The 12,947-nt window shown below is 43.8% G+C and overlaps 1 protein-coding gene across 1 annotated transcript in view; it reads right to left on the bottom strand.

Moving 5' to 3' along the window:
• PIK3R4 (phosphoinositide-3-kinase regulatory subunit 4) overlaps positions 1-12,947 on the bottom strand; it is a 55,557-nt gene that overhangs the window by 18,977 nt on the left and 23,633 nt on the right. The window contains exons 6-10 of the mRNA XM_038766524.1: positions 12,650-12,871; positions 11,599-11,772; positions 6,378-6,523; positions 3,244-3,447; positions 405-603 (exon numbers count right to left, since the gene is read on the bottom strand). Coding sequence (XP_038622452.1) covers positions 405-603; positions 3,244-3,447; positions 6,378-6,523; positions 11,599-11,772; positions 12,650-12,871 — 945 coding nt within the window. The remainder of the gene's footprint in view (positions 1-404; positions 604-3,243; positions 3,448-6,377; positions 6,524-11,598; positions 11,773-12,649; positions 12,872-12,947) is intronic.

The following is a 12,947-nucleotide window of genomic DNA, read 5'->3' on the forward strand; positions in this document are numbered from 1 at the left end:
TAGGACAGAAACAGAAAACATTTTCCAGAGGCTATTTGTGGACCTCGGGTGGGGTTCCAGGACTCAAACGTGATTATTTTCAGATGAAAAGCCCCATACTGCATAAAGCAAGCAAACAACGAATATCTTACTTGGTTAAAAAGCCCTATATTTGTGGTTATGTCAAATGTCACTTTTTTAAAACCTCGATGGGTTGAAAATCAATCAATCGCATTTAGTGAGCACTTACTGTGTGCAAAGCACTGTACTAAGCACTTGGGAAAGTACAATACAACAACACCACAGTCCCTGCCTATCTATAATGAGCTCACAGTCTAGAGACGAGCTCACAGTCTAGAGACGAAAAATGTTCTCTTACCAAACCACGAATAACAGTAAGCCAAAATAAGCGAGACTATACCAACCCCGTTTGTCGTCGGGCTCTTGCTTGGTTTTAACAAGGTCAACTTGTCTCCCGGTTAGGCCTAGGGCGGCCAAGTCAATGACACCTTTTTGAGTATCATGAAGGTGGCTCTGGTCCACGATATTGGCTTTAGCTTTATTGGATTTCATCATAAAGTCTTTCAAGGCTAACAGCTTGTCTTCCTCCTCCTCTGTCATTCCCTACAACCAAATAAAAATGCCCGTTATTTAATATTTCCACGAAAACCAGCATTTGGAGAGGTAATCAGGCAGAATCAGAAACAAATGCTAAGGGGCTGGTGAAAAAATTGGCAAGGCTAGAAGCAGGAAGGGCTGATCTGGAGAGGGTGAGTTCAGAAAAAAATTTAAAGGTGAGGTTGGGAAGGGCAAGGAGAGAAGGCAGCCCCAATCAGGGAGAATGATATATTCAACGGCAAAGAGGCAGATGGAGTGTTCATGAGAAGAAGTAAAATGGCTTGGGTTGAAGCATACTGGGAGGACAGATCTATAAGAGAGGGAAGAGGGGGGAGGCAAGAAGTTAAGAGGGGGCCCATGCTCAGAGTTTTTTACGGGTAACTGGGGACCACTTCTGGTTTCTGAGAAGGCCACAGACATCAGACACTGCTTGAGGAAGAAGACTCACGGTGCTTAACTTTGAATGGATTTGGAGTGGGGAAGAGACTCAGGTAGGGGAGCTGGCAATTAACAATAAAAATAATAGTAACAATAACTATGTCAGGTAACCAAGTGTGAGGTGATGAGGAACTAAGCAGACCTGCAGCAGAGTGAATGGCGAGGAAGAGATGAACAGCAGGAAGAATCCTTGAAATGGCAAGTCCTGGTCACGCCCTGCATGTGGAGGGTGAAACAGAAAAGGGAATCAGAGATGATCCCCAGATTAAGGAGAACTGGGAGGACAAAGATGCTGCAGACCGACAGAAGTTGAGAGGAGGTGAAAAGAAAGGATGAGACCTAAATTTGGATTTTAGGAGATGGCCTGAAAAGATGAAGAAATGCCAGTCGGGATACAATGTGCAAGGTTAGGAATAAGGAATCAGGATTGGGGCCATCTGTGCTCAAGAGGCAGCAGAAATGAAGGGGGTAATACAAAAATGAGTCTAGCTTAACAGATGTTAGGGTAGCGAAGAGGAGAGAAGCAAAGAAAAGGAAATCATCAATTAGCATTTGGATGTGAACCACATGCAGGATACTACCCCAAAGAGAAATTTACTTCCCACCCAGTGGGCTTCGGAACGAAATGAAGGGCAATTCAATTATGCCAGGAAGAATGGAAAATACACAGACGTACATAGATATCTATGCATTCTGATGAACAGTATATAATGAGAAGCAGCAGGGCCTAGTGGATAAAACTCGGCCTGGGAGTCCGAAAGACCTGGTTTCTAATCCCAGTTCCGCTTCTTGTCTGCTGTGTGACTCTGGACAGGTCACTGAACTACTCTGTGCCTCAGTTACCTCATCTGCAAAATGGGGATTATGAACAGGAGCCCCATGTGGGATATGGACTGTGTCCAACGTGATTAGCTTGTATCTACCCCAGCACTTAGCACAGTGTCTAGCACATAGTAAACACTTAACAAATACCACTATAAAAAAAAACCACCAAAAAAAACCCGTACTTCATTCCAACTACTGAGTTATTCCAGCAGGACTAAAGTTTGGTCTCTGAGTCCACTGAAGGAAAAGGCCCATTCTTTTAAGGTAATTCAGGATCTTAGCCCAGATCTGGGTAACGGGGCAAAGAGCAAAAACAAGACAAATACAATAACTACTCCTTATAAAGGGTTACCAAAGTTACTAGGTTAAGAATGAATATACTAAATCAAACTGTAGAGAGACTCAAATATATCCCATGGGGACCTTCAGCTGATGTCCTGTGAATAAATCATGCTCTAACATTAACCTGAGACTACTTTTCATTTTGTATTGAAGAGACATTCAATCAATCAATCATATTTATTGAGCGCTTACTGTGTGCAGAGCACTGTACTAAGCACTGGGGAAGTACACGTTGGCAACATATAGAGACAGTCCCTACCCAACAGTGGGCTCACAGTCTAAAAGACTTCTTCTTTCCTTTTCTACTAAGGGATCACCACAGTCACGGTGAGTGATTTTACAGTGGCAGTAAATTCTGCTCTTCATTAAGCAGGCCACATTTTCAGATGCAACAGGAAGTCAGGACTACCAGATATCATTTAAAAAATAACATTAAAAGATGTAGTAGCAGTCACGGTATTATTTACGTACGAAGTGCTTGTAACAGCTACTCCTTGTACTCAAACTTATTTAGCACCTTTATCCAAAGAATTCAAAGCATTTATCATGAGCACCTCTCATCTACCAGGAGAGTATTCATTACCTCTTCTGTAAAGAGCCCAGCGGACAAATAGTGTGGGAAGGAATCACCCCAAGTTAAAAGTGATGCTGGGAAAATAAAATCCCATTGATTCCAAGTCTCAGCATTCCACTCATAATGCCACACTGCTCCTACCAAACAAAGCCTTACAGAAAGTCCCATGATGTAACGCACAGTTAGAGAAAAGTGATGTCTCCTCCTGTCACAAACTTCCATAAAATCAGTGAATGCGATTTAACATCCCACTGCTCTGGCTACTGAGCCTAAAAAACTTTTGAAATCGAGTTTAACTTTAGACAAAAGGTTTTCTGAAGTGATCAAACCTGTGAGAGCAATTTCTTGAGCAACTGTGCAAAAATCAGTGAATGCGATTTAACATCCCACTGCTCTGGCTACTGAGCCTAAAAAACTTTTGAAATCGAGTTTAACTTTAGACAAAAGGTTTTCTGAAGTGATCAAACCTGTGAGAGCAACTTCTTGAGCAACTGTGCAATGGCAGGATCCTCTGGAGGAGGGCAGTCAGAAACAGTTCCAACGCGCTTCTTCTGACGCATCTGAAGGTGTCTGAAAAGACTGGTGATGTCTTTGGACCTCAAAGCATAATCAAATATGGAGCGGGTTACTGGCTCTTTCAGAACACTCAGTAGAACAATTTCCTTATCAATCTGCAATTGGAAAGAGAAAGATGAGAAGTCAAGTATGGCAGGGAGCACACAGAAATAATGAATTTGACTAGTCCAATGAAAATAAAATGCTTGGGGATTTACTGGGTATTTTCATTTTACAAAAGGCCTTGGCTGGCAATTGACATTTACAGGTCTATTGTCACTCTTTGGAAACATTAGCGAGCCCTTAAACAACTAAGGGAGAAATATCCCTTCCTTTTAATAGACAGCAGCTGGATTCTCTGGGTGTGAAACCGGTATCCTCACTGCCAGGTTTATTTGTCAGCTGGAATCTGGAACTCTACTAAGGAATGGCTTGGCTAAGAAATCTCTAAATTATCTCTGCTACATAAATTGGTAAAACTTACCCAAATGTCAAGATGACTTGCCAAGTTTCAAAAATGTCCATTGCTCAAACTTTCCAGAGCCAAGAAGATTCTGACTTAACATAACCAGTAAAAACGGGGGGCAGCTCTGCCCTCCTGCCTGGATCTGGTGGTGCTAATTCCCCTTAGAGCCCTCAGCCCTTCTGTGATGGATTCATTAGTTAGAGCTAAATTATATAAGGAAAGGTTCTTTGGGGAGCCCTGTACAGTAACAGCAAGGGCTTACAAATGTTCTCTTCTCCCTGTTCTGCACTCACTTGCTTCCTGACTTAGAGAGATACTGGAAACGTAAATGCAAAAAAGGGAGATTTGGGGAAAGAGGGAATAGTTGTGCCAACTTCACTAATAAATCTTGTATGCAACTGATTTATTCCTATATTACACTAACGTCAAAGAAAATTACAAATGAATTCTATTCCACGTCTAATTTCCTAAACTTCCTTCTCCACTATATTGCCTTGGATGCATATATCAAAGAGAAAGGTTCAATAAACAAAAGGGACATGAAGAATGGGATCCATTCTAGACTGTGAGCCTGTTGTTGGGTAGGGACCGTCTCTATATGTTGCCGATTTGTACTTCCCAAGCGTTCAGTACAGTGCTCTGCACACAGTAAGCGCTCAGTACGACTGGATGAATGAATGGATGAATCCAGTGGAACACGGCAAATTTGAACATGGAATTCTCCAGAAATTTAAGTGTAAAAGAAGGTTGCCATAAACATTCTTTCCATTTTCCATTCTTCACAAAAGACACTGTGCAGTCCCTAACCTTGCACACATATCAAAGAAGAAAGTGTTTTGACGGAAGCACGGTATTGCCTAGGGATCAATCAGTCAGCTGGGGCACCCAACACTGTTTGAGAAGATTTGTTTCCCAAGGATATCCAACTAGAGTTTCACTCTAATGCCATAAAAATTAGGGGTAGAAGGGAAAAAGTGAGGAAGTCTTTCTTGAGCTAACAGGCGCCAGGGCTTCAAATGGTGTGAATGATACATCTCAGGTTCACTGGCAGTGCCCCTTCATCTCCGGAAGCAATTTTTACGCTTGATCCTTTGGGCTTTCTCAAAGACAGGACTAAATTCTCAAAAACTGGAACAAGTGGGCAACCTCTCTCGTACATAAAATCAGGCCCTAAGATTACTAAGTGCTAAAATGGTTCATTCGGTGCCCGAAACAACCACCTAACCAGTCAGCGGTCCAACTGTAAACCATTATTGAGACTGTTTTCCTAACTCGATGTAAATGCAGATTTCTGCCAAAGCCAATTATGTCTCTCACCCTGAAAACTGAATGAATATACCGACCATCAGTAGCTGTTTGCATTCGTGGATTTTTGGTGTGTGGTTTCTTTACTCCCAGCTGGTTACACCTATATTTTTGGGGGTGCTGCGCTCCCTGCACAAGCCCTGTTGTCTCTCTGGTTGCCCAGAACCTGCAGCCCCACCTCTTCCGTGGTTGACTAGCCATTCCCGCCGGCCAGAATGCCTGAAGGAGCTCGAGACGCTGAATAAACCTTGCCATTGGGTTTGGGTGGATGGTGTTTTGTGGTTTCACCTCATTCTCTGGGGTTTCTCCAACCACTCCGCTGCAGATACCACAGAATTACTGTGCAGTTATTTTTTGCTCCCTCTCACACTGGACACTTTGTTATATCACGAAATACTGGCTCAAGGTAATAAATACAGTGCATCAAAAAATGAACTGGGCGGGAGAACACCATACTCTGTAATCTGATTTGTTAAATATCTATGCTTTTACAATGCCGTATTCACCATCGGGCTCCTCTGGTCGCTCAAAGCAGGGTATCTCCCTTTAATCTTGCTGTGAGAAGGTTGTGACCCAACTGAACTTCAGCATAATCTACAACACTCACTTTTGCCAAAACAAACACATTCATTCATTCACTCATTCATTCCATCGTCTTTATTGAGCGCTTGCTTTGTGCAGGGCAATGTACTAAGCCCTTGGAAAGTATGATACAACAATAAAGAGAGACAATCCCTACCCACAATGGGCTTACACGTATGTCTGAACCCACTGAATGATTTCCATAGCCGACAGCGTGAATCCTCCACCACACCCCTTTCGTTCCATCTCTGGGGCCCAAACACATGGGAGCAAGGCTGCCCCATCTCTGTGATGATGATGGTATTTGTTAAGCGCTTACTATGTACCAAGCACTGTTCTAAGCGCTGGACCAGACCGCCCATCAGTCCCCGCTCCAGTCTGGAAATGTCTCAAACAGTGTCGGCGTGAAGCCGTCTCAACACTTAGCCCGCTGAGACGGTCTGAGCCAAGAGGAGTCTGAAATCCTGTTGCTCATCTTGTGTCTGTCATTTATATTTTGCTTTTATCTTTCGGGGCCTGCCCCCAACCCCCTGCCTCCTTTATTTTTAGACAGGGAGCCCCGTGAGGACCAGGAGTCACTGTTTATATCTCATTTGCGTTCTCTCTCCCAGCACTTAGGACAATGCTTTGCACCTACTAAGCACTTAAATAAATAGTATCACTACTAGAGTTCTATGGGCGAGCAATATTTACCTGTATTATTGGCTGAGTTATAAAAGGATGAAGAAAGGGCATTAGTTTGCAGTAGACATCAGCAATATTTAAATGTTGAGCTACCACGGTGATGAATCCCACCGCACCGTAGCGTATCCAAAGATTGGGATGGCATAGAAACGGTGCTGAAACGGAAAACATTAAGAATTAATAATCATGTTTTGAAATTAGTTGAAAGAAAATCTATCCCCAAGCAAAATTTTCACCAGTCCTGTTCCCATGAAGATAACTCGGTCCCAGGAGCAGTCCCACAGAATCATTTACAGCTTAAGTCAACAGTATTTTTTTTAACCATCCCTGCCAGAATTTTCTGTACTTATGTCCACTTAATTATTCATAAAACGTGGTTCACTTACTTTAGAGATTTTTAAAATGGCATTAGGATGGAGAAAAGTAAAACTGATCATCAATTCAATGGCAGCAAGAGACTATTTAACAGAAGCAAATATCTTCCTTGCTCAAACATTAGAGCGGCAAGCTGGTTCTGATCTAGACATGATCTCTCCCTCTCCGAGGCAACTAGAACTAACAGTGTAACTATGAAAACCAACAAGGCCCTTGTTATTAAGGAAACAACTTCTCCCCTACTTGACCATCTCTCTTTCCCTTCAACACCCATCCTCAGTTAAGGCCAACAGCAATGTTCTAGCCCCAGGAATGACACCTTTCAGTCAAACATTGGGCTCAAGATCCAGATATGAGGATGACATCCCACTGTGGGGTCATTCTCCAGATGGAAAAAACCATTATTCAATGACATTTTGCTCTAGAATTGGTTTATTATTCTGCACTCTATAAGTTATAAGTTCACTGTGTCTACCAACTCTGTTATTCTGCACTCTTGGGAGAACAAGCACTTAGTACAGTGCTCTGCACACAGTACGTGCTCAATGAACATGACGTAGATAGACGGATACAACTAGTTCTATCCAAAGTGAAGCACTTTCATGAGGTTTTTGCTGTATTAACTTTACACTGGATTATTGTGAATCATTATGAAAAGTATAATACTTTGGTCACGGTAAAAACCACTCCTGCTGTTTCTTCCTCCTCAACCCCATCGCAATTCGGAACTGAGTTTATTATACCGCTATCCATCCCACATACTGGCAATTTGTTTTAAGTGGTAGTTCAAGATCTGGGATAGAAACCTTGTGAGATTTTAATCCCAGTAATGTTTGTTCCCTATGACCAACCATGGCAGTTAATATAAAAGTTACATCATCATCTCTCCTCACCAGGGAAATTAATGAATGGAAACTCACCCCTTTTAAGTGTTGCTGATTTCAGCTTTTGTAATTTTTCTTGGAAAATTAAAGAAGAATGTTTTCCCACTTTTCCCTAGGCATAAGGCCAATTGGTCTCTCATATTACTCTTACGATAAATGAATTGTATTCTGTAAGGCCAAAAATGTTTCAACGCTGTTTTATTTAATTCAATATCTATCTCCCCCCTACAGTGTAAGCTCCTCGTGGGCAGTGAACATTCTACCAATGTTCTTTCCCAAATGTTAAGTACAGTGCTCTGCACACAGTAAGTGCTAAATAAATGCCACTGACTGATTTCACCAGATTAAAAAACTTGCCAATTAAATTTAAGTTCCATCAGTATTTTATTAGAATAAACAAACTAAAAGAAAATGTCCCAGTACTTTGGAGATCAAGAACATAACCATTTAATGACAGAAAAATATCACCACCTGTCAATCACATTTATTGAGTACTAAGCACTTGGGAGAGTATAACAGAGTTGGTAGACACATTCCCTGGCCACAGTGAGCTTACAGTCCAGAAGGGGAGAACAACATTAATATAAATAAATTACGGATAGGTATGTAAGTGCTGTGCAGCTGAGGGAAGGGTGAATAAAGGGAGCAAATTACGGTGATGCAGAAAGGAGTGGGAGAAGAGGAAATGAGGGCTTAGTCAGGGAAGTCCTCTTGGAGGAGATTCATTTATTCATTCAATCGTATTTACTGAGCACTTACTGTGTGCAGCGCACTGTACTAAGCGCTTGGGAAGTACAAGTTGGTAACATATAGAGACAGTCCCTACCCAACAACGGGCTCAAAGTCTAGAAGGGGGAGACAGACAACAAAACAAAACATGTGGACAGGTGTCAAGTCATCAGAATAAATAGAAATAAAGATAGATGCACATCATTGATAAAATAAATAGAATAGTAAATATGTACACATAAAATAGAGTAATAAATCTGTACAAACATATATACAGGTGCTGTGGAGAGGGGAAGGAGGTAGGGCGGGGGGACTGGGAGAGGAGAGGAAAAGGGGGCTCAATCTGAGAAGGCCTCCTGGAGGAGGTGAGCTCTCAGTAGGGTTTTGAAGGGAGGAAGAGAGCGAGCTTGGCAGATGTGCGGAGGGAGGGCATTCCAGGCCAGGGGGAGGACGTGGGCTGGGGGCTGACGGTGGGACAGGCGAGAACGAGGTACAGTGAGGAGGCTAGCGGCGGCAGAGGAGCGGAGGGTGCGGGCTGGGCTGGAGAAGGAGAGAAGGGAGGTGAGGTAGGAGGGGGCGAGGGGATGGACAGCCTGGAAGCCCAGGGTGAGGAGTTTCTGCCTGATGCGTAGGTTGACTGGTAGCCACTGAAGAGTTTTGAGGAGGGGAGTAACATGCCCAGAGCGTTTCTGCACAAAGATGATCCGGGCAGCAGTGTGAAGTATAGACTGAAGTGGGGAGAGACACAGGAGGATGGGAGATCAGAGAGGAGGCCGATGCAGTAATCCAGTCAGGATAGCATGACAGACTGAACCAGCAAGGTTGCGGTTTGAATGGAGAGGAAAGGGCGGATCTTGGCGATGTTGTGGAGGTGAGACCGGCAGGTTTTGGTGATAGATCGGATGTGAGGTGTGAATGAGAGAGCGGAGTCAAGGACGACACCAAGGTTGTGGGCTTGTGAGACAGGAAGGTTGGTAGTGCCGTCTACAGTGACGGGAAAGTCAGGGAGAGGGCAGGGTTTGGGAGGGAGATAAGGAGTTCAGTCTTGGACATATTGAGTTTTAGATGGCGGGCAGACATCCAGATGGAGATGTCCTGAAGGCAGGAGGAGACCCGATCCTGAAGGGAGGGAAGAGAGCAGGGACAGAGATGTACATTTAGGTGTCATCATCGAAGAGATGATAGTTAAAGCCGTGGGAGCGAATGAGTTCACCGAGGGAGTGAGTGTAGACAGAGAACAGAAGGAGACCAAGAACTGACCCTTGAGGAACCCCTACAGTAAGGGGATGGGAGGAGGAGCCCACAAAGGAGACTGAGAATGAACGGCTGGAGAGATAAGAGAAGAACCAGGAGAGGACGGAGTCTGTGAAGCCAAGGTTGGATAGCGTGTTGAGGAGAAGGGGGTGGTCCACAGTGTCGAAGGCATGTGCCTTCAATAAGACTTTGAAGTGGGGAGAGTAACTGTTGGCTAGGAAGAGGGAGGGCGTCCCAAGCCAGAGGCAGGACATGGGCAAGAGGTTGGTGGTGAGATAGACGAGATTGCGGTATAATGAGTAGGTTGGCATTAAAGGAGAAAGTGTATGGGCTGGGTTGGAACAGGAGAGTGGCGAGGTGAGACAGGAAGGGGCAAGATGATTGACTGCTTTAAAGCACGGTGTTTCTGTTTGATGCGGAGCTGGATGGGCAACTACTGAAGTTTCTTGAGGAGTGTGGAAACATTTTTGTAGAAAAATGATCCGGGCATCAGAGTGAAGTATGAACTAGAGTGGGGAGGAAGAGGGGGCCGGGAGGTCAGCAAAGAGGCTGATAGAGTAATCAAGGCAGAACAGGGTAAGTGCTTGGATTAACAGAGTAGCAGTCTGGATGGAAAGGAACAGGTGGATTTGAGCGATGTTGTAAAGGTTGAACCAACAGGATTTAGTGATAGAATGAATATATGGGCTAGATGAGTCAAAGGTAACACCAAGGTTACGGGCTTATGAGACAAGAAAAATGGTAGTGCTGTCTACAGTGAAGGGAAAATCAGGAGGACGACAGAGTTTGGGTGGGAAGATAAGGAGTTCTGTTTTGGACATTTTAAGTTTGAGGTATGCGCAGGGCATCCAAGTTAGAGATGTCTTGAAAGCAGGAGGAAATGTGAGGCTGCAGAGATGAAGAGAGATCAGGGCTGGAGATGCAGATTTGGGAATCATCCGCATGGAGGTAGTTGAAGCCATGGGACAGAATGCGTTTTCCAAGGGAACGGATGCAGACAGAGAACAGAAGGGGACCCAGAACTGAACCTTCCACAGTTAAGGAGAGGAAGGCATAGGAGGGGCCTGTGAAAGAGACTGAGAATGAACAGCCAGAGAGATAGGAGGAGAACCAGGAGAGGACAGTGTCAGTAAAGCCGACTTTGGCCTGTTCTGTTTTGTTGTCTGTCTTCTGTCCCCTTCCAGACTGTGAGCCTGTTGTTGGGTAGGGACCGTTTCTATATGTTGCCAACTTGTACTTCGCAAGCACTTAGTACAGTGCTCTGCACACAGTAAGTGCTCAACAAATACGACTGAATGAATGAATAATGTCTCCAGTAAAGGGGATGGTCTACAGTGTCGAAGGCAGTTGAGAAGTTGAGGAGGATTAGGATGAAGTAGATGCCACTGGATTTGGCAAGAACAAGATCATTTGTGACCTTTCAGAGGGCAATTTTTGTGGAGTGAAGGAGACAGAAGCCAGATCAGAGGGGGTCAAGGAGAAAACTAGAGAAGAGGAACTTGAGAAAGCTGGTGTAGATAACTCGCGCAAGCAGTTTGGAGGGGAATGGCAGGAGGGAGATGGGGGGATAACTGATGGTAGCCGTGGGAACCACAAGCAGAACCGTTAATATTGTGTCTTTCCAATTAATGCCAATGGCACAGAAAGCAAAAAAAAAAAGATAGCTCTGACCACGCACCGAACATATTAAATGCAATAAATTGATTTAACTTTACATTTACTAGAGGAAAACCCTCATTTCTATCATTTAACCAAGTTACGAACATACATCTTCAAACTAGGAATACTAGTTTGGCACTTTACAACACAGGAAGCGCTCAATAAACACCACTGATTCCATCGGGAAACTAAAACCCCAGAAGGTAAATGTTCCAACTAGCAATCGCATTACCACATATGGCAGGGGCGCTGAAACTGAAGCTCCAAAAGGTTTTACGGAAGCTTACCAATCTCTGTTAACTTCGTGCTGTTTTGAGACAGGAACTTACCAATATCGCAGGCAAATTCGTAGATGTGGGGTTTCTGCAACAACCCTAGCTGGCACATACAAGTGAGGGCATTGAGAGCCTTGAAGATAACAAATTCCTCGGCATCACTAAGGCCCTGCTGCAACAGAGGCTTCAGGATGGATGAGCTCTGCCAGCCGACATAGGCAGCAACACCTAAAACAATATAACCAGGGTTTCAGTAACATCAACTTACTCAATGTTTCTCTAAACTGTCAGTTGTGGGCAAGGAATGAGCCTACCAACTGTTGTATTGTGCTTTCCTAAGTGCTTAGTACAGTGTTCTGAATACAGTAAGTGCTCAATAGATACTACCATTCTCTTCTCTCTCATCCCCACCCCCTTGCTCAAGTCCTCTCTCTGGCCTGGAATTCTCTCCCCCTTCACATCAAATAGCCTAAACTCTTCCCTTCTTTAAAGCCCTACTCAAATCATATTTTTTCCAAGAAGTCTTCCCTGACTAACCACTGTTCTCTTAGCCTGAGCTAGACTCTGCTCTGCACTGTTTTCTCTGAAAGGAGGAAAGGAGAGGGAGGCAGTTGATAGGAAATGCACAAATCCTTCCTGTCCTCCTTAGCTGGTTTGGTTTCAAATGGAAACCCGACCACATTAATGACCAGGTTTTTGAACCCTGACGAAAAGCACAGATGGAAAACCTTGGGTAAAAGTGCCCTTTGTGATTAAACAACTTAATAGTATGTCGGTCTCAGTCATTAATTACTCTCTTGGGAATCTCCGGCCATTTCACACTGGGCTACTATTCTACATTACCACACAAGATGGACTCTCTGAAACACAACTGCTGGGAATAATAGCGATTAACAATTCTCTATGAATACGAATTACTTAGGAGTACTTCGGTGTGCGAGAGTGAGACAAAGTATCTCATTTTTACGATAAGAACCGCAAATTTTAAGTATAGCAAAAGCTTTTTCGTTTGGCTACTAGCATTGCATCACACTTCCTTGATAAATACCATCTACAATATAGACGTCACTGAATTTCAAAGACGAAGCGGAAATCAGAAACATACCAACTATGCTGTCGAAAAAAGCTCCGCGGAGATGCCAATCGTTTTTATCATTTAGAAAAGTAATCATATGGGATAGCAGTACATCATTTGCCTTCTGACGTCCAAAAAACACACAGAGACGTGTTATTCCATTTTCCATTAGTGTCTGCTTCACAATGTTTTCTGGGTCACTCAATAAAGTGACAACTTTCTGCTGAACCATTTCATGTAAGGCCTGGAGCTCTGGAAAAAGCCAAAAAATGTCAGTAGTTAGCCCGGTCTCATGATTGCAAAACCGCCTACTCCCTGCCTCTACCTA

Source organism: Tachyglossus aculeatus, chromosome 2 (assembly GCF_015852505.1).
Source record: "Tachyglossus aculeatus isolate mTacAcu1 chromosome 2, mTacAcu1.pri, whole genome shotgun sequence".
Classification (NCBI taxonomy): Eukaryota; Metazoa; Chordata; class Mammalia; order Monotremata; family Tachyglossidae; genus Tachyglossus; species Tachyglossus aculeatus.